General features: G+C 42.2%; 1 protein-coding gene across 1 annotated transcript in view; it reads right to left on the bottom strand.

The window, feature by feature from the left end:
* Nucleotides 1–4,734, bottom strand: part of Trpc7 (transient receptor potential cation channel subfamily C member 7) — a 119,685-nt gene extending 114,951 nt beyond the window's left edge. Inside the window, exon 1 of the mRNA XM_052157576.1 lies at nucleotides 4,714–4,734. Coding sequence (XP_052013536.1) covers nucleotides 4,714–4,734 — 21 coding nt within the window. The remainder of the gene's footprint in view (nucleotides 1–4,713) is intronic.
* Between the last annotated feature and the right edge of the window lie 17,381 nt (nucleotides 4,735–22,115).

The raw sequence follows: 22,115 nt of genomic DNA, 5'->3' as shown, positions 1-22,115 counted from the left end.
AGAAGGTCTTTTCCCCTCACCTGTGCTGACAGAAGAGCACCTGATCACCAACCCCTGAAAAGCACATGACACCTGCAGCCTTGAGCTTCTTGGCTTTGCCAAGTCACCTAAGAGTTTGCCAAGGGTTTGCTGTTGGCTTTGTTTTTGTGTCCTTAATTTTTTCTTTACATTTTATTTATTTATATGCTTTCGTATGTATTTGAGAGAGCACATGTGGAGGCCAGAGGGTAACCTGCAGGATTCGGGTCTTCTCCTCCCACCATGTGGGTCCCACGAATCAAACGCTCAAGCTGTCAGGCTTGTTGATAAGAGCTTTAACAGCTGAGCTATCTCACTGCCCCTTGACCAAAATTTAAGATGTCACACAAGAAAGGCAATAACGTAAAATAATGTAACCCGAACTCAAATCAGCCCTTTTCAGCTAGCCTTAGGACCTTGTGGGTACCAAGTTCCTTACTTCTAGATTACAGCTGTGAAAGAGAGGGGCTAGACCAGGTGTGCCCCAGGCCACCACCAACTTGGACATCTTAGATTTTTCTGTTCCCCCAGTTGTTCCTACCTGAATTTCTTTTTCCTGTCTTCTCTCAACCACGATATCTAAATGATTCAGGATGATACAACCTTAGCCCAGAGAGCATCTGCCTCACAGTAATTACTGAAAAGCTCAGAGAACAGGGACAATGAGAAATGTTCCTGATGGTGTCCGAGGCCTGCAGAATATCTGGTACTACGCTCAAACCGACTGAAGAAATAAGCTGCACGAAGAATCCACATTGGAGCTTCCACGTCAAACCCTGTGCTTGCAGCTGTGTAGACTTCGGGATTCTGAACTCCTGTTTTCATGCTCATTTAACCTTTGACCTGATCCAGCTCCTTGGGGGCCAGTCTCTGCCGTAGATCACTGGAGGTCAGAGCTTGGTACTCTAAATCCTGCCTGGAGCTGAGTCACACTTGGGAAAACCCCGTATGGCAAAGCGGAGCAGCTCCTCCATCTGTAAAAACTAAAAGCAGGAGTCCTGGGAACCCCGTCCAAGCCAAGCCAGCTCCAGGTGATGAATCCTGACAGCGAGCCTTGCTGATAAAGGAGGAGAGTCCAAACCACCACCTATTCTAAAGTGCGACTGGATAGAAGATTGCAGGGGAGAGCGCCAGGTTCAAGTGTACAGCTCTGAGCCCTTTCTCCCCAGAGGCTTGTCCTTTCACAGAGAGGCTGCTCTCTCCTGCACAAGGCAGACCCCAGATGGGAGATCCCCTGGCAATGGTTCCACAATGGAAGGAAACCCAAACTCTGCAGGCTCATTAGTGGGCACTTCCGAAGGGGGTGGAAGCCAGCTCCGCATTGGCCTTCCCTCCCCCTCGTTCCAGAGCTTGAGTGAACCTATTTTCCAGGCCTGTCATCTGGGCACACAAAGACACAGAACTTGTGGAAATTGAAACTACAGAAGATTGATTTTCCTTATAGAATTACTCAGCCCATTCTGAGATACATTGCTGTCCCTCTCGGGAGCCGGTCTCTGGACTGAGTCATCACAACTCAACCCCGGGAAGAGCAGCTTCCCTCAAGAGTGTACGAGCTGTGTGCCAGGTATGAAGCAGCAGCTGTCTTCAGAGAAGCAGGCTCCATTCTCTCCCCTTTCCATCCCAAGGCTGTCTAAGAGGGACAGTGGTTCAGACTACAAGGTCAAGGGTACCAAGCTATTACATAGCAAGGAGCCTTGGGGAGTAAATTCAAAGGAAATAGAATAACCACTGAACCAAGTCAGAGCAGAGAACGCTTTGCAGGGAACACAGAAATACCCAATCTAAATTCAGACTCCACATGAATATCATGGACAGAAAAGCCTGCAAAATGAAACAGCACTCACATCATTTGTTAATTTTCCATATTACCCAAAGAAAAGAAAAAATCAGAATATTAGCATGCTCATCTTTTAAGAGAACAAACTGAAAAGTGTAAATCTTAGAGCAGGGAGGAATGGTGTCCTGTGATGTTTCTGTAATAATTATACCATGCAGGGGGCGGGGCATGCATGTGTGGGACCACGTGGCTGTGACTTCTCAGAGGGGAACTGTCCTCACTGGCTGTACTTTCTTCTGAGCGACCTTGAAGGCAGATGGAAGATGAAGTAGACATGCCAGTCTTGAGAGCCGTTCCACTCTCAGCTCTGAGATATGTTTGGATGCTCAAAAATGATCAGCGTCTCCTCCTTTTCTAGCTGAACTTGGGATTAAAATGAAATCGCATAAGGCCTCAGCTCATGTGTGCTGGCAGTCTATGCAATGGAATGTGCCATTCAGTGGGGTTACAACCCACGAGGCCTACACAGCAGCCCTGGAGAACATTCAAATGCTCAAGTGGACCTTAAGCCTCACTGTGGGATTCTTGTCAGATCCAACAGCCCCCTTCCCAGCATCCTTCTAATGATGGCCTTTTAAATGCACGTACACCAATGTATATATTTTTACTACCATGTCTTTGCCATTTAATCTTGATACAATAGTATGGATGTCACATGGGTTGGATGGAATCCACGAGACAGCCTATCACAAAATCACTCAGCCTACAGTAGCTGGTGGCCAGGCTCGCACCTGGGAACTCAGTGTGTTACCCTGCTGGACCCCATCCCAGCTGCAGGGCCAGTGAGGAGAAGGAGCATCCCTAAGTACAACTGGTATTTGGTTATCTTCACGTCTGTATTTTCCTTTGCGATGAACTTTCAATTCAGACCCTTTCATCTCCACGCCATTGAGATGAGTGATCAGACTCACTGTCCTTCTCAGCTAAGGCACAGTGCTTTGCATTCTCCAGAATGCATACGCTGACACTGGTGTCACTGAGAAGCACTCCAGTGGAGACAAACCATCTGAGAGGAGGAGGGACTGGAAAACTCCCTCTCCGTTCCTTCGGATGCTATTTTTATCAAGCTTTTCTTACCAGCTCACCAGCCGGTCTGAAGCCAGATGCAAGTAAGCCATGGACGCGGCAATCTTGAGCCCTAAGTCTGGCTGCACATGTGGTGAGTTTGGAGTTGGGGTTCTGCCTAATTACCAATGAAGAAAAGGTCACTTAAGAATCCCTTTTGAGAGATAGGTTGTCTTTTTCTTTTTCCTTCTAAAATTGCAACATGCATCAAAGGTCTCTGTGGAGATCATCCAAGCCTGAAATCAATTCAGTCTGTAACATTCCCCAGCTGGACATAGAACCAAACAATCCAGAATTCAGATCAGGTGCGCATCACAACCCAGCTCAGTTCTGTGTTTCATTTCCCATAGGAACAGGTCATGAGTTTTAGTCCATGAAGAGAGGAAAGAGCCAAGTGACCTGTGGTCTTCCCCAGTACCTCAGTGACTTTGTCATTATTCACCAAAGACAAAGTAGCATCTCTACCAAGTGACCTAGATGCTTTAGAGACAGTGATGACCAAAACCCGATGCACAGGGACACTTAAATCCATCCTTGTTTCTGCGGGTTCAGATCGTGCTCTATGCTGATAGACTCCGGTATTGTCTCAGATGACTGTGATAACAGAGATGGTTGACACACATACATTTACCACGTTCCAATTACCATGTTAAGTGCTTCATATAAATTACTGCTGTAAATTATCATATGATAAGCTTAGCTATCTTCCCAAATGACTATTCAATTATATCAATTAATACGTATCCCACATCAACCACGTGTCAACCTTCAGACTGAGCATTGACATTTTAACTTAAAGAAAATACGACATTATGTAGTTGCTATTTCCATTCCCATTTAGCAGACAAAGAAATGGGACTCCAGTACATTAGCTGCATTTTCCAAGATACTGAGGCATGGTTGGCTGGGGCATGCTCTGGTAGATGTGCACTCTGATGGATTTCATAGCAAACCTTGCATCTGACTGGTTTTCTGTTGGCATCCTTCTTACTTTTGTTTGTTTCTATGTTTACTTAGTCCACAAACATTACCACTAGAGTGCAGGATCCCTGTGGCAAGGGGGTTTCTTGTTTATGCTGCATCTATACCTGGTGTCTAGAGTTCTTGATGTTCAGGTCATGGTACATAATCAAATAGGTCAACTCTCAAATACTTGATCTTGATCGGTTACTTTTTTTTTTAATGATAAAACTCTAGTGTTGATACTTATGAATATCTACTTTCTTACAACGAGAGGCCCCAGACAGTCTTGTAGCTATTATTTCTTGTTTCTGACTGACAACTTCAAAACTAAGGTATCAGTTCTGAAGTAAAATCAGCTCCAAGGGACTAGCTCTGCTGTAAGCGACAGGGCTTTGGTAGAGGAAGCAGCTTTCAGAGGGCCAAGCCGTTAAGTCCCCAAAGGACTAGAACAGAAAACTAAAGTATTTCCATTTTGTTCATCATACCCATGAATTTTTTTTTGTGGATTCCCAAAGGTATCCCGCTTGTTTCTGAGTTTTATCTTTTCAGCGCTTTGAAGGTGAGGTGAAATAATGCATATAAACTCCTTCATAGCTAGTAAATACTCCTGCCTCAGCAAACAGCACTAACGTTATTGTTTGAATTGTGGATCTAAGGCTTTTGGGTTTTGACCCAAGTTAGTGAGACTATGTTTGTAAATTGAGTAAAAGAAAACAGATTCCTGCTTAGCTACTCCACTGTGTGTGTAGGGTCCTACGAGAAGCAAGCAAACCACTCTGAGCTGCCCATATTGCTTATAGTAAGATATACTCTTCAGGCAGTTCTGCTAAAGTGGGGTGTGGTTCCATTTCATCTTGGATTGAAAATTATCATCTATTATTCTTCCATGCCGTATATGTCTATCAGTAATTTATTGTCACACACACACACATACACACACATATATACACATTCACACACACTAAACATCATCTGGGGAAGAAGTACTTTTAGTGTTTGCAAACTGTTGTATGGCTTAGCAATCCAAATTAACTAGCACTTTGCCTTCAGTCCTTGTTTCTGATTTTTTAAAAATCATCATTTGCTTATTTAGACCACAGATGATATGAAACCGGGTGTCTGTGTCTCATAGTTTATGTAGTGTCAGATAGAGCTTAAACAACCAGCTCAAATATTATGTTAAAATTAGTCTTGGGATAAAATTACTATGTGGTTCTTCTACCTCTGTGATGAGAGTGAGGAATGAACTGAAAGGGATCCCGTGCCTGCTGAGTGCTTACCAGAGGGGATGATTGCTTGGCCCAAGCAACAGCTCCCGGTAGTTCTCATCCAGAATGCCACATGAATTCCGCAATTAGCCACAGCGAGGCACCACACAGTTCTGTTTTTTTCTGGGTTAATTACTGCCTAAAGGAGTTGGCCAGTCTACATACTTTTATGCTGGAGAGCAAGTGTTTGGGGAAATCAATATGAAATTCCATGTGTGACACAGAAACTTGGGGAACTGCTGTACAGTCGATTCCAGGGAGTAGATTTATATGCTATCCATAATGGATATTCTGGATTTTATGTGAATTCATTCATTCATAAATTTGATGTGTGCCCAATGCTTTAGGAAGGGGACCCACCAGCAGGTGGCATTCTGAGGCAAAATTTTACTGAGTGAGATCAGATGGGGTCAATCATTATTGCCTTTTGCAAACCTACCCTGAATCCATGACATGACAGTTAATGGCACAGCATCTTGGGTGTATCTATTCAGCCTTACATAAGTGAATTTACAGTGTGAACTTAAAGGTGACAGGCTGTCATCTCTAGTGTCAAAGCTTATGCCCCAAACCCTGCCAAGGTTTACATTTCTTTTATTAAAAGCACGTTTGCTATTTTGAAATGAATGGTTAAAGGAGACATACACCCAGGACCTTATTTTCAACAAGGAAAAAAAAGAAAGAAGGAAAGAAAGAAAAAGAAAAAAAGAAAGAAAACTGAAAAAATAGCCTTTTCTCGCCACCTGTAGTTCTTTAACGGTGTAATCTCTTATTCTGTAGCTATGGTTGGCCTCCCAACTCCAGATTCATATTAAAATCAAACCAGAGAAGCTCTCAGCAGTAGAGAAGCCAAGCTATCGCACATGCTCTCTTCTAGGAATAAAACTGTACTACTCCAGCACGAAATGCACAGGATACCGGGCTGAGTTTCCTATTTCTACATGGCTTGTAAACTCAGACATTCAACAAAAGGGGGGAAATATCCTACCAACTCAGTAGATAAGATTTCAGCTCAGACTTGGATCCCCAAACCTAAGCAGTGCCTGCAAAAGGGCTAATAAATAAAAGTTCAATTCCACATTTCGGGGATAAAGGAGTCTCTACTGGGAAAATCAATATAGACCAACCATCAAAGCCACTTACATCGAGAGTAGAATACGCAGGCTTGGCCCTCCTCTAGATGACCCGAATCCTGCGCCGAGTCGCGGGGATCTGGCTCCCCATGGGTGGCCGAGGCGGAGGTGCCGCTCTCCGTGGTGCTGAAGTCGAGATCTGCTCCAGAGAGCGGAGTTGCGATTGTGTGGAGGAGCGAGCGCTCTGCTTTCCTTTGTGGGCAACGGTGAAAACTCGCCTTTTGTGGCCGACTTGCCTTCCTGTCCTTTTCCTAATCTGGGGGAAATTTCCCAGAGAATGTGAGGGAGAAGCATCCGTGTGTGAGACTGGCATGCAGCGTGATGATGGGCTGGTATAGTCCCCACCCCTCTTCCAGACGTAGCTTTGAAAGGGAGAGAACAACTCTGCTATTTTACCAGAGCCCCTCAGGATTTCTTCCTGCCCCTCCTCCTAGAATAGTGCATAACACACACACACACACACACACACACACACACACACACACACAGAGAGAGAGAGAGAGAGAGAGAGAGAGAGAGAGAGAGAGAAACATACACACACACTCACATATACTCATACACACACTCACATAGACACACATACACACACACACTTATGCAAACACACACCCTTCAGTTATATAAAGCAACACGAAGAGTCTTCATGAGTTTAAACATGTGAAAAATGAGGAATGGGCTGATTTCCTACTTGTTGGTTTGTAGGTGTGTGTGTGTGGGGGGGGACAAACAGTGGGGAGAGGGACTGCCCAGAAGATAGAGTGACTGTAATAAGCTCCTTTTGTGATCCTAAAGCCACACCCACTTTCTCCTTTGAGAGTGGTGCTTTCTCTAACGTGACCTTTGTTTTATGATCTGTTAGTATTGCCTAGGCTCATTTGACTTTGGTAGAAGAGACTTTATAATGATTAACTTTATATGTAACTTTTTATATTTTGAAAGGAAATTCCCTGTGTACAAATTCATGTGTCCAACAGCCCCCATTTTTCCCCAATCCATATGTTATGGTATGGTGTGTGAGTCTTAAACACCAAAGTATCTTAAACACTGACTGGAGAAGAAAAGCCATGATGGTTTCCAGGACCTATTTGGGCTGCTGAGTCAGAGCACTTAGTCTCTAAGACCAACTCAAGGACCAGTAGTGACCAACACCCTGTAAAAACTGTCTCCATGTGCAAATGTAACGAATGAGATTAAAAAGTTGGCTTCTAATGGATTTTGCACACTTCTAGTTTTATATGCAAATCAAATCGCACTGACTCATCAATATGCCAGTAGCGTTTTCTTTGGAGATGTGTGGAGAAAGACCCTTGGATGGTAATTTACTTATTAACTATGTGACCTTGAAAGTAATAAATAGTTAACTTTCCTGAATCTCAGCTCCTTCATATGCAAATGATGGGCAATAGTGGGGTTCCTGGTGCCCTTCATCAATTGTTATGGTGACAATTAATCGAAATACATAAAGCTCCCAAGAGAGTTGGCATTTCCTGCAGTAGTACATACATTTAAATATTTTCTCTCCCTCTTTTGTTCAAAAGAAGTTAGGGAATTCCTCTAGTTAAAACCTTCTAAGAAGATTGATGACAAAATTAATTTTATTCCATAAGCCTCCACACAAGCTTTCCAATATTAAAATTGTGTTTTGTTGAATAAAATACTTTCCCCAAAAGAAATTTTTCTTAAAATTAAGACTTTTCTCTTTAAAATATTTATGGTTCTAAAGGATATAGGATTTTAATTTTTCATTAGACTCAAACAAATAGGCTTGCTCACTTGAATAAAATGCTAATTTTCCCGAACTCTTTAGTGTTACCGGAGCATAGAAGAATATATAGGAAGTTAGCAGAAATGTCTTACACAACCACAAAGTGAGACACTTGACGGTTACTGAAAATATCCTGTGATTACGTCCTCATCATCATAATTAGTGACTCGATCTAGAATAAGACTTTCTTAATTATAAAACACTTTCTCAAGATACTGAGTTACGACACTAGCTGCTATTGACAGAGATGGTTGCTTTTTAATAAATAGCCAACACTATATTTTTGTAAAATTTTGAGATAAACAGTCCTTGTTTCTATCCAAAATTATCACATTGAAAAACACATTATATATGTATATGATATATATTATATTTATATACATTACATATATTACATTAATATACATATGTTACATATATAATGCGTTTTTCAATGTGTTTTCATATATATTTATATATATATCCACATATATCCTTCATATATATATATATATCCACATATATCCATCTATAAAAGGAAGCAGAGGAGGAAGAGCAGAGAGAAGAAAGGGGAAAGGATTGTTATTATTATTATTTTTTATTTTTTTGTATTTGGTTTTTTTGAGACAGGGTTTCTCTGTGTAGCCCTGGCTGTCCTGGAGCTCACTCTGTAGACCAGGCTGGCCTTGAACTCAGAAATCCACCTGCCTCTGCCTCCCAGAGTGCTGGGATTATAGGAGTGCGCTACCACCACCCGGCTTGTTATTATTATTTTTAAAGATTTATTTATTTATTATATGTAAGTACACTGTAGCTGTCTTCAGACACACCAGAAGAGGGCATGAGATCTCATTACAGATGGTTGTGAGCCACCATGTGGTTGCTGGGATTTGAACTCAGTACTTTTGGAAGAGCAGTCAGTGTTCTTAACCTGCTGAGCCATCTCTCCAGCCCCAGGAAAGGGTTATTTTAAAGAAATCATAGAAATATTAACTAGAGAAAGGTCATCTGTGCAGATGACTGGTAACACACAGTGGAGGATCCAGTCTTCAGAGGGCTTCTTATCAGAGCGCCTTACAGAGGCCGTACATATATAAAGAGGCGTCTGTTCAACAGGCAGCTACTTACCACCTGGAAAATGCCACACCCTGTGAAAGCACAAGTTTTAGTAAGCAGAACAATGAAGTAATTGTGTCTTTGCCATCCACACTGAAGATTGAGGGGGTCATCAGCTCTCACACTGGGGCAAGTCTTGGGGGTTGTGCCTTAGGGGGCGTGTCGCAGGGGGCGTGTCGCAGGGGCGTGTCGCAGGGGGCATGTCTCTGGTCCTACTTAAGGTCTTTTTGTCAGCTTAGCCTGTAGGTTCCCAGTGGAGTCTAGAGCACAGCATCTCTCATCAAATATCTTGTGTTTATATCTTTGGTTCCCTGACTGCATTCTTCAGTCTCACCACCTAGAAGATGGACATGACAATGGCTGATTGTTTATGGAGTTGCAGCAACACGGGAGCAGAGTAGGTCACACTCAGAGCTTGGAGCAAGGCCTGGCATAGAGCCGAGCTTCTGCTATCGCATCAGTGAACAGAGAGCAACCTCAACTGTCTGTGTTCCTCATAGCCTAATCAATTTGTTAAAAACAGAAAAGTACCAACCCCTGCCGCCCCTTTCCTAGAGAATTGCCCTCTTGTCCCCAAGAACCTCACAGATGGCTCACAGTCATCCTGGAGGCAACCATTTCTTGATCTCTTTTAGAAATTGTAGCCACAATCATGAAAGTCTTTTTGAATATTCTTAAGCAGTTGGTGCTATTTGATTGGACACTAGACTGATGTGGCACTTCCTCCTGGATTATAATATACCGAGCAAACTCTTTAGAGTGAGCACCATGTAAATTCTGTTGTCTAGGGTCTTCTCAGGTCATAAAATAGTGTGTCTTTATTCATAAATAATTAGAAAGTAGCTGGAAATAGTGTCGTAATGATCATGGGATGGTGCTTAAATTGATTATATTTATATTTATCATTTATGAAAAATTGTGGCTCATCTAATTTGGCATGCATATTGAGATTTCAAACTTTGTATTAGAATTGTATAAGGTAAAAAAAAAATCACCCCTTGAATTATTAAGGTTTTTTTTCAAGAAAACAGAAACTAATATGAAATATTTTCTAGAAACCAGTTAATAGGTTTTATGTGAAAATTTTATAAACGTATATAATTTCCTCAGGTTGATATCTCCCTTCATCAGTTGGTATTTTTTTCTTTTCTCTCTTGATTGCCATTTTTCTTCTTCTAAATAATATGAAATATTTATTTATGTTTTACCTTGAAAGAGAATGGAGATACTCTGGAAGCCCTGGGGATTTCCCTTGAGTAAAGGATTTGTTCAGGAGGGCATCCAGTGTCCATGCATGCCCCATCAGCATTGCTGTAACTGGAAAGAGCTCTCCTACCCCAGCCCACACCCTTTTGAGGGCAGATTTTGAGGGTGAGGGCAAGCTGCTTTGGGGACGCTCTAGTCAGCCCTTCTCCTTCTGGGGCTCACTGCTGTGTTGGACAAACTACGGCAGCTTGACTCCCCTCCTGCCCTCCTCTCCACAGACACTGATCCCTAGTGAATATTTTCACCTGAGAGTCCATATCAACATCGACTCCTGGAAAATGGGCCCTTTTTACACTGGTACCAGGAATAAATTAAGAATGTAGAAAAAGGGGGTTTTGGATTGGATCACTATCATACAATAGGTAATATATCACCCCATTACTAGTTATAAATGGCGTAGAGATGGATTGTGGAACAAGGGCATGCTCCGGGGGTAAAAGTTTTCACTTTGGAGGAGTGGCCTCTGGTTCTGGAAAGACTCAGTGCAGCAGTGTAGGGGAATACCAGAACAGGGAAGTGGGAAGGGTTGAATGGGGGAATAGGGGGAGGGAAGAGGGCTTATGGGACTTTTGGGGAGTGGGGAGCCAGAAAAGGGGAAATCATTTGAAATGTAAATAAAAAATATATCAAATAAAAGTTTTCACTTGCAGAAGTGAGGAGATAGAGGAGTCTACAGTAGTGAGATGTATCATGGATTGCCATAGAGGAGAAAAAATGGTTGACAAGGATGGTATTTTAGTATTTTAACCACAATTGATGTCTGATGGAAATATAATGATGAAATTGATAATAAAACACTGAAATCTGGATGTAAAAAGGCAAAGGACCCTTGCTGCATATACAGAAGTGCCTTGGCAGTCTAGGGGAAGCCAATGTGTGAGTCACAGAATCTGTATTCAGAGTAATGGAATTTCACAGATGACTAAAGGCTCAGCCAAGGCAGTCCTGCCAAGGTTAGCATCTGGGACTCTGGTGGGATGAGGGTATGTAGATCATGAAATAACTTTAGCTCCAAAGTCACCTCTGAACCTTCCTAGGACTTGAGGAAATGACTTACCCATCTTCAGTAAGAGGCACCGCCAGGCTGTGGATGTGGCTTGGTGGTATGACACTCATCTGGCGTGCCGGACGCACAGGTTTGATCCTTAGAACAGGAAGGAAAAAGGAGCTGGAACCTAGTGTCTCGCTCCAGCAGATTTAGATGTTATGCAGGCCTCGTCCATGTTAAACTCCTGATGCCCGAGGTCCTACCGCCACCCTTCTTCCCACAATGCCTGTATTTAGGGTTAAGCTGCACACAGTGTCTAAGTTGGTATTAATATCAATAGATTCATAACACAGAGGAAGCTCTGAGCCAAAGGCTGGAAAAACAAACTCTCCAAAGGAGCCACAAGAGCTGGCTACTATGTACCAGAACCAGCTAAGAGGATATACAAAGGACTGACATCTCAAGATTCTAGAGCAAAGGGTCCCAAAGGAAAGATTGCATAGCTAAAATTTCCATTGTAGAAGCTTGGAAAATGTGAATAAAAGTCTCACAAGCGTGGAGTGGAGATCCTATAATCAGGATGTCTTTTCTTTTTTAAACTAGCAATGTGCATTTGTGATGCAGAATTGCAACTTTTTATTTTCATAACTATTCTTAGTATACCAGTCAGTCAGTAAATAGTTTTTTAAATTTTTATTAATTTATTCATTCATTTATTTATTTACTGTATATGTGGGGAGAGGTCATTTATTTACTGTCTATGTGGGGGCTGTGGGGGATGGTTATGTGCATATGAAGGCCAGAAGAGGGCTGTGGATCCCCGAGCGGGAACACAGGCAGTCTTGGGCCACCTTACATGGGCGATGGAAACCAAACTTGAATAGTCTTGAAAAATTGTACATGCTCTTAACTACTGAGCTGTCTCTCCAGCCCCTCATGAACTGTTCTTTTGGTAAACAAGAGCCCTGAAGACGTAAGCATGTGTTGCTGGGCTGGACTGCACCAGGATCAGGCCTTTCAGCAGAGCGGTTTCTCCACCAAGCAGTGTGTCAGGACCATAGTTACATAGTTACAGACCTTGGCTCACTGATGACTGTGTGGGATGGAACCATGAAGCCATCGAGGCTGGGGCCCGGGCTTAAATATCCTGGACAAGGTTTTTACGATTCCTGTAATGAGCAGCAAAATTGGAGAGGCAGCCAAAGGGGCATAATCCACGGAAATATGGAGCACGTCACCAGAAGATAGCCTTTCCACAGACAGGGTAGATAGGCAGTTTCCTAAAATATTATTTTGTTTGTGGTTGTATAAATGAATTTTCAAAGGATAACTGCTACTGTGCTAAAAGGCTATGATTCTAGATCACACATGTGTATTATGAAGTGAAAGAAGTCTGTGTGGGAAAGTAACAAATTGTGTAATTCGGGTTACTAGACATTTCTGGACAAGACAGAACTATGAATCTGGTAACCAGATCAGTGTTTGCCAGAGCTTAGGAAGCGGGGATTGATAGGCAGAACACAGAGGATGTGTAGTGCTGTGAAAGAATCCCACACCTGTGGGAAAGGAAGGTGTTATACATCTCTCAAATGTTGGAACATGGACAAGACCAAGAGCAAACCCTAAAGCCAGCTGTGGTCTGTTGTCAAAGTGGTGCTCTGCGTAGGGTTATGACAATCGCGACATGTGTGTGCTGTTGATAACGGGGCTCTGTGTGTGTGTGTGTGTGTACGTGCTGTTGATAATGGGGACTCTGTGTGTGTATGGAGGCGGGGGTGGGGGGATGTGAGAACAGTTTCTACTTTCCCCATGACTTTATTGTGAACCCAAGTCTCTCTCTCTTTCTCCATCCCTCTCCCTCTCCCTCTCCCCCCCCCCCTCTCTCTCTCTGTGTGTGTGTGTGTAGATTTATTTTCCATTGTTTGGATCCAATCTAGTGTTTAGATCTGAGCCTGGATAGATGACTCCAACCTTGATGGAAAGAACAATAGTTTCTTTTCAGAGTAGTGATTCCCTTAGGTCTTCTGCAGACCTCAGGGTGCTCTATCTTCTGGCCAGGTACCTGATTTTTCACTTATGAAAACAGAAAGGAGACCATGGGGACACTGGGAACTCTTCTGAACACAAAATCCAAGTTGAAATTAAAATTTAGAGTCCCAATGTCCTGTCATGGTCCTCTTGTTAGAACAGAGACAAACGGTGCTTGGGACGTAAGCATAATTCTGGCAGAGAACAGCATACAGGAAGTCCACAGAGCCTGGGAATTCTTCTGAGGGTCGTAGCCTGGGATGAGTCTGAAGTTCTTGGCATTTGGACCTCTACACTGAGTCCTAGTCATGGCAAAGATAACCGAGTGGTTCTATCACACCCTGCACCATGATGGTAAAATAACAAAACAAAAACAAAAGCAAAAAACAAAAAAAAAACAACTTCATAGCATTGATGACAAAGAAAGTGTTGGAGATCAGTGAGCGAGTGAATCCGCCATTCATCTGTGGTCTGAGCTTCTCATGCACAGAGAGGGGATGGTTCCTAGCATCCATTCATTTAACCGGCCAGCCTGCCATGGTTGGAGCTAATGGGCTTAGGACGGTACCCAGTGATGGCTACAAGTTAGTAGGTCTGGCCACAGTCATTATGTGAGGTGTGATATCTTTGGATAGGTGAACTGGCATCAGATACATTGTCATTATTTTGAAAAGTGTCTTTGTATCCTAAATTATAAGAGAAACTCAGATATAATCCACATTTAGGTGAAATCTTGCAATGTACAGGTCTAGTCTTGCCGAGGGGCTAGCTATGCTCACTTCCTTCTCTATCCTATACTCTCTGTCCTAAGAGAGTATAACCAGCTGTGGGTTATCTGAGCATACTGCGGAATGCCGCAGCGGCTTATACTTTGACAATATTATAATATTGGCCAGGTGAACAAGAGGTGGCTGGCATGTCAGGCGTCACAGTGACATGCTCTTGCTCAGGAGGCTGGGGTAAAAAGGACAAATTGCTGTGCTTTTTAACCTCCAAGCCAGAGGAAGGAATGAAGACTGGTAATCCTCTATGGGTCACGGAGGCAGCAAATCCTACTTCTGGGAATTCTGCTCCAGCTCATATTTGGGAAGCATGAAAGGCTGACTGCAGCCCAGAGCAGGAAGTGACTCTACAGCAGATCCAAACTCAAGTGAGCCACAGGAGTCATAAAACCTAGCGAACCCAAACCAAGCCAGGTCATCGATGGTAGACATTTTAGACATCGGCAAGAGCGTACACTGTTCAGTTGCCTCAGCGGCTGCTCCACTCTCGCCTTGGTAGCATTTTTGGGGTGGGATGGCCTGGGTCTGCTGACAGGCATCTTGTCACTGTTAATGACAGTGATTACTTCAGAACGCACTGCTGGAGTGACAAGGTTTGGATCAGGCTTGTGTCCCTTCCCTCTGCCTAATCTCCCTTTGTCCTCTCCATCAGAACTAGCGTACAATAAACATCTTGTCCTTTAGACTGTTCCTCTACATCTTCTCTCAGATCTCTTGGGCTGCAGAAGAAGGCTTTATAGGGATATATACAACAACTTCAAAGTAGGTAAAAAAGGAAAGGGGCCAATCAGGATAGAGACAATTGAACCACCTGATTTAGTTACTATGTGTGTCTCTGAGCCTCATCCAATGCCTATGAGTAGTCTCTGTGTTTTCTAGAAGCCAGAGTAAAATAAAAGGAGCCAAGTAACAGTGAAAACCAGGAGAGCAGAGAAAGGACAATTCCTCATTCTAAGACAGAAAGTAACTTTTCAAAGAAAGGACACTAATGAACACCCTTAACAATTACACTGATGCTGTACGGTTAGCAGGCCTACCACTTGCTACATTTGTTTCAAAAGGGATTTTATTCAATTGCATTTGTTTAAGCAGCTGTGTTGCTTGTTGATCCCTCCATAGCTCTGGAGCAGTGGGCAGCAGTCACAGGAACCAACTGTTTAAAGACAGGTGCGACGATAAAATGGTTTGTCTCGGGTATGGAAGAAGCAGAACAGTGAGGTTTGGCCACACCCCCAAAAGAATGCTTTCTCCATTTCGTTCCCCTGTGGCCCAGGTGTTTGTGTTTGAGCTGAGATCCATGATGGACTGGTTAGCGGAGAGGGTGACATTACAAGAGAAAAGCTGGGAAGAAGAGAAGGACAGGGCCTTGGGGGCTCCTCCTGCTGGGGAATCCTCCCACTGGGGTCCCTCCCACTGGGGGGCCCTTCCCACTGGGTTCCTCCTACTGGACAATCTCTTCCTGAATGATCAGCTGTGATAGGAAGTATTGTAAGTGTTCCTTACAAGAAAAGGATCTTGTCTTGTTGGACTGCTTGAGAACAAATCATTCCTCACAAAAGAAATCAAACTATTTTATATTTTTTATATCAGCTAAAAATTCTTCAAAACTGAGATTATCATTGGATTTGCTAGAGTAAGATATATTAATAGTTAACGAATGGATTTCTTAGGGTTCAAAATTGCACGCTAGTTTTTTTTTAAGTGTTCTTATTTATGAAAGCATTACATAAAACCACAGCATATAGAGACAGATAAAGGATAAAAGGGAATTCTTTTGCTGGGTGTGCACATCTTGCCTATAGTTCCAGCTCCCAGGAGGCTGATATGAGATCAAACATTTTGAGCCAGCCTGTACTATATATACTCTATCTCAAAGAATTATGTCAGAGGGAAAGAAGGAAAGAGAACAGGAGGAAACAGAGAAAGGGAAGAGAGGGGCTGGAGGGAGAGAGGGAGGAGAGAAGAGAGGGAGGAGAGAAGAGAGGGAGGAGAGAAGAGAGGGAGGAGAGAAGAGAGGGAGGGAGGGAGAAAGAACAAAAGGCAGAGGAGGGAGGGAGGGACCGAGGGAGGGAGGGAAGGAGGGAAGGATGCTTCTAAGGAGGGAGGGAAGGAGGGAAGAACTTGAGCTTTCTCCAAGCTTCTAAATTCCTATATTTATTGTACAGACTCATTATTTTTAATTAATTTTGTTATATCCAATTTACTTTTCAAAAATAAATTTTTCTTTTTTATTTAATCTTTTCAGTTTGATATTACTTTCTAGTTCTATCCGCATGTTCTTTTTTATTTTTTTTCCAGACAGGGTTTCTCTGTATAGTCCTGGCTGTCCTGGAACTCACTCTGTAGACCAGGCTGCCCTCGAACTCAGAAATCTGCCTGCCTCTGCCTTCCAAGTGCTGGGATTACAAGCGTGTGCCACCACTGACTGGCTATCCCCATGTTCTTAATCCTTCTCATTCATTCAAGACATAGCTAGGCTTAAAAAATCTTGTTGACTCAAAATATTTCCAGGAAAGATGATTTGAACCAATAAGAAAACTGTTGTTACAGATTGTCTCTAAACAAGTAACGTGTATTTGGTTCCTGGTGTATTAATAAGTTGCATGATACCTTTTGGGAACTTGTCTGAATAAAGATGTATTTTGCACTTTGGTCAAGTGTTACACCGATCCTTGGTCCATGCTTTCCTCTCTAGCTTCCTTCTGTTTTACAAAGTTGGTAACAATTGTAGGATCTGTCTTCCAGGGCTCCTAGAAAGCTTGATTTGCCCATGGGAATCACTGAGAGAAGATCAAGAGTAGAAAGAAAAGAGGCATGTCTAGAACTTTCCCCCATGGATGCTGTCTTTCCTTAGAATTTTAGCATTTACCTGGTGACCTAATTAAACCCTTAGGGGCATCTTCTTTTGGATTTGATAGTTTAGTCTTGGGACGATGTGACATCTTGCTATTGACAACTTTTGAGTGATCTTGTTTTGCTTCTTAACTCATCTGTCACTCAGGCAACTAAATCCATGTTTCCAATTACCTCTGTTTGGGAAAATGCATACATGAAAGTAGATGATATTAGGACAATTGATATTCATCTAGAACAAAATAGTTTCACACCTCATGCCAGTCACCAGAACAGTTTCCATGTTGACTGGAGATCTAAATGTAAAAATATATTTAAAAAATGTAAAAAAAAAAAAAAAAAAAAACCCATGTAAGTAAGCCATGGCAAAAGAAGACATGAATTATTTCACTTAGGTAGGGGAGAAGTTTGAAACTGAACCCCAAATCCAGAAATAACAAGAGAAGAATCTGACAATATTCATTGCACAAAAATAATGATTTTTTTCTTTATATAGCAAAACAACCCTCACATAGGCAAAGGACAAATGATAAGCTGGGAGACTTAGAGGGGAGATGATTCCCCCAATAAACAACTAATTCCAAAAGTTTGGAGAAAATTGTGGGCTGCGAAAGTGGGTGGGGAAGAAAACCATGACAGTTGGTACTCCTAAAGCAGGAGGGGGAAGGTAAACGCAGTTACAAGAGTGTGGATTAGAACTTCGAGGAGAGACTGTTTCCTATTGCAGAAATTTTCACCCCCAATAAACCTGTACAAAAAACACACACTCCAGTTATTATATTTATAAGCTGCCAGCCTAGATTGGGCAGATCTACCACCACAGCAGCCTGTCCCCAGCTATGAGACTGGTGCTACCTGCAATTTCTCCTGGCCATGTGCTTCTGCTCCATCTTCTCTTCCTCTTTCCTCCTCCCTCTCTTCCTCTTTCTCAGACCTCCCAACCCACCTTTACTTTCCGTGCCCAATCACAGTCTCTAGCCTTTATTTGGCCATTAACAATGGGCAAACAATTCCCATGTTATTACCTGAGTGGCTGCTGGTCAGAGGGCAGCCTCTCCTGAGGAAGCAAAGTTAACAGCAGAAAACAGCATCGGGGCAACCGGAAACATTTCCCCCTTTTGTCCAATAAAATAGTTTATTTCCCTCACTTATAAACTGGGCACAACCATAACAATTATGTAAATTATTAAATATCATCTACATGTAAATCCAGTCCATTATATTTGTCAATTTAGAAAAGGTACTCTACCATCTATCCTATAGAGTTACAATTCTATATTGAATCATGTTCTGACTTTATCTTGTATCATCAGCTGAAAACCATCCTTTTAATTCCATATCAACTCTCTCAATGCTAAACAACTTGGGTTTGGTTATGAGACTATAGCTAGTCTTCAACCCTGTCAGAAATCTGAGAACAAATTCAATATTACCTGGATATTTCAGAAGCCCAAAATAATAGCTTCCAAAACTTAAACAAATTGTAGAGCCAGCTGACTACCTGGACAGTCCCCTGTGCTTCAAAATGTAGGAGCATCTGTCTTCAGCCTTCAGTATCCCACTTCCTAGACTGCTCAAAAACACATAGTGTAGATAATGCATTTGATGAGGCCATGGAAATTCAAATATTTTCATATAATTTTAGTAGGAATGCAAAGTAACATTGTTCCTCTCAAGGGGGTCAGACAAGTTCTCCCATTTACTCTTTGACCCAGAAAAATCTACTTAAAAAATATTCCCTGAAGACACACCTCCACAGACAGGAGACAGCATATGTGCACAGTTGCTCATTAAGGAATAATCTGGGACGTCTAATACTGCATCGAACACTATGGTGCAGTGCTTCAAAAGGACTACTCAGAGGCTGGAGTGGTGGACGCAGCATTGCTTATGAGAGCTTGCAGCACAGCCAAAGGACAAGGAAGAAGAACCTGCATGATTCCAGCAGATATTAATGAAATAAAGCTAATTTCAGTGGAGTTTGTACAATAGGCTACCAAAGACAGACAAGAAAGGTATTTATTCTTACATAATGAAATGAGAAATGAAAAAGCAGAAATTCACGAGCCTGTTTACTTACAGTGTGTTCAAAGGAGGTGGAAGGATATGTATAAGATTATCTTAGTAAACTGTCTATATAGTTTTAATTTTGAATGAGGTGGATAGTTTAAACTTTTAATGTATGTATACATTTTGTGTCTATGGGTGTTTTGGTTGCATGTGTGCCTGTGTATCTCCTATGAGGCCAGATTCCTTGGGACTGGAGTTATAGATGATTGTGAGCTACTGTGTAGGTGTTGATAATCAAATCTGGGTCCTCTAGAGGAACAGCTAGTGTCTTAACCACTGAGCCATCTCTTCAGCCCCACTGCAGATAGTTAAAATGTTCAAAATCATAGTAAGATGAAAAGGCATGTACTACGTTTAAATTATAATTCTAAAACAAAGCAAAACCCAAACCAAAACTAAACTAAAACAAAACAAAAACAAAACAAGCAAACAACAGCAACAACAACAACAACAAAAAACCCAACTCTGTAATAAACTGCAAATAGTCAAATAGTGAAAAGTAACTTTTGAACAGGGTTTTGACTTTTTGGCCACACCATAAACAGAATACATTATAAAGTGGGGACCTCGGGAATAGGAGCGGATCAGTGAAGAGCGCTTGCCAAGCAAGGCCTTGGTGCAACTCTGCACCAGATCAATAAAGGACAAACCGCACAAAACCTGCTATTTGCTTTGCAGATCCGTTTGGTTTTTTTGTTTGTTTGTTTGTTCCTTTTTTGAGACAGTCTCATGTAGCTTAGGCTAGCCTGCCCTCTGTGGCAGGATTTTCCCTGTCCAATATATTTAAATATTAGTGCAGCAGGAGGCCTGTGATTGGACCGGGAAAAGGGAGGCGGAGAGGACTGAGGAAAGAGGAGGAGTCAAGATGGAGGTGGGCGACCGACCGACAGCATGATTCAGAACCCGCAAGGCCTCAATAGCCACAGGTAGCTATGCTACCATATATAGAATAATTGGGATAACTTGTCTAATCTAGGTGGGCAGCTTTTTATTATTATCAGTTGGCCCTGAAATTTTTGTGTGGGCATCTTGTGAATTGAGAATTTACTGATATATAAATCTGATTGGTTAATTATTATAAGTTTCAAGAGTTTTTATTTTACTGGGTTACTGGGTATTGTGATATCTAACTGCGAGGTGGGTGGTCATTGGTGCGAAGAGAGGAGCTGGAAGGAGGGCAGGAACTCGGTGGTTTGTTTTTAATATTTCCTGCAACAGCCCTCCCTATGTAGCTGAGGATGGACCTACCATCTGATCTGTATTCCCAATTCTAGGTTTCTTCTTGGTAGCAGTATCATTTGCTAGCATACTATAGAAGCTATTTTGTGTGATTAATAAGATAAAATGAATATATAAATAAATGCATTGAAATTTGGGGGATGCAGAATATTTTTTTTTAATGGACAAACTGTACAGAGTTAGATTTTAGTCTCAATTATCAGCATAGACCAACACATATGCATAGACCCATGGATAGAGAACATTGTCAGGCTCTACCTTCTGGAACAACAAATATGATCTCCCCTTTAACAGCAAGGAACACCCAAGCACTGGGTGTGGATTCCTCATTTCCATCAGCACTAAGCAACTCCATAGAAAAGTGACTGACCATGGCCAGAAGCAGAGCAGGAAACTTGAACCCTAGAACCCCGATCTCTAGCACCAGGCAACTGCACAGAGACTAGGACTCTCATTGCAAAGAAAATCACAAAAACCGGTTTGGGACGAATAGCACATCAAAAAGAATGATTATAATTGATCATAATGTGCACAGCTAAAACTGGACTCAGGAATTCATAATGGTACTCAGAAGAGGATGACGCTTTTTGTAATCAATGAGTTGAGCTGATGCGACCAGACGATTAGCACCTCAATTCAATGCGAAGGCTGATTCAAGCAGAGAAGAACAGTGCATGCTGGGACCATCTGGTGAAAGGCAACTAGGGAACAGGTTAGTCAGGTGTCTCCAAGAATCTTCCAAAGACAAGGATAGGAGGAAATCATCCTTGTGTAGTAGATGGCTGTGCCCCACAGCTTAGTTAAGTAGCCAGCCCTGTATCTCTAGAGTGGTATTTCTCAGTAGCCAGCTCCGTGTCTTTAGACAGCATTTTTCTAACCTGGGAGTTAGGACCTCTTTAGGGGTCCAATGACCCTTTCACAGGGGTCGCCTAAGACCTGCAGAAAATGCATATATTTGTATTACACTTCAAAACAGTAGCAAAATTACAGTTATGAAGCAGCAATAAAAAAATAATGTTATGATTGGGGTCACCACAACCTGAGGGACTGTGTTAAAGGGTTGCAGCGTCGGGAAGGTTGGGAATCGATGTTCCAGGGTGAGCACAGTGAAATCAGATGCTGTCTACATAAACTGGCTGAAAACACTTCCCAACTCAGTCTTGGGTCAGTTTTGGTAAATTGTGTTTTATGAGGAAACTTTTCATCTATGTCATCAGACTTATTGGCTTGTGTTCTATGATTCTCTCTTGTTCTGTAGCTTAGGCGGTAGAGTGGGTTTTATTTACAGTTGTGTCTTTATTCTCCGTGGCCAGTGTGGTGATTATTTATCAATTCCGTTATTTTTTTTCAAGGAAGTTTTGATTGTTGACTTTTCTGTCTTCTTTGACTTCAGTTTGGGAAGGAAAGATACTGTTTTCCAATGGCCCACATCTTAGCCTGTACACCAATTATATGTACACCTTAGTCAGTTATATATGTATTCATTTCCTGCCACTGTTAACCTCGGGTTTATATTGTAGTTTAGGATGTTGATTTAGGCCTTTTCTGATTTGCATTATGTATGTTGATGAAGGGTAGTGCTTACCCATGGAATATGAGGTCGCTGTCGCTGCGTTCTCATTGGCATTCAATGGAAGTCCTGTGCTTCTTACACTTGTTTCTTTGACATATAGATTACCTAATTAAATTCTGGTGTGGTTAGAGGACGCCTCTGGAACATTATAATCCTCTGACCTAAAAAT

The sequence above is a fragment of the Apodemus sylvaticus genome, chromosome 14 (genome assembly GCF_947179515.1).
Source record: "Apodemus sylvaticus chromosome 14, mApoSyl1.1, whole genome shotgun sequence".
Classification (NCBI taxonomy): Eukaryota; Metazoa; Chordata; class Mammalia; order Rodentia; family Muridae; genus Apodemus; species Apodemus sylvaticus.
This window is presented reverse-complemented; position numbering and strand designations above follow the sequence as displayed.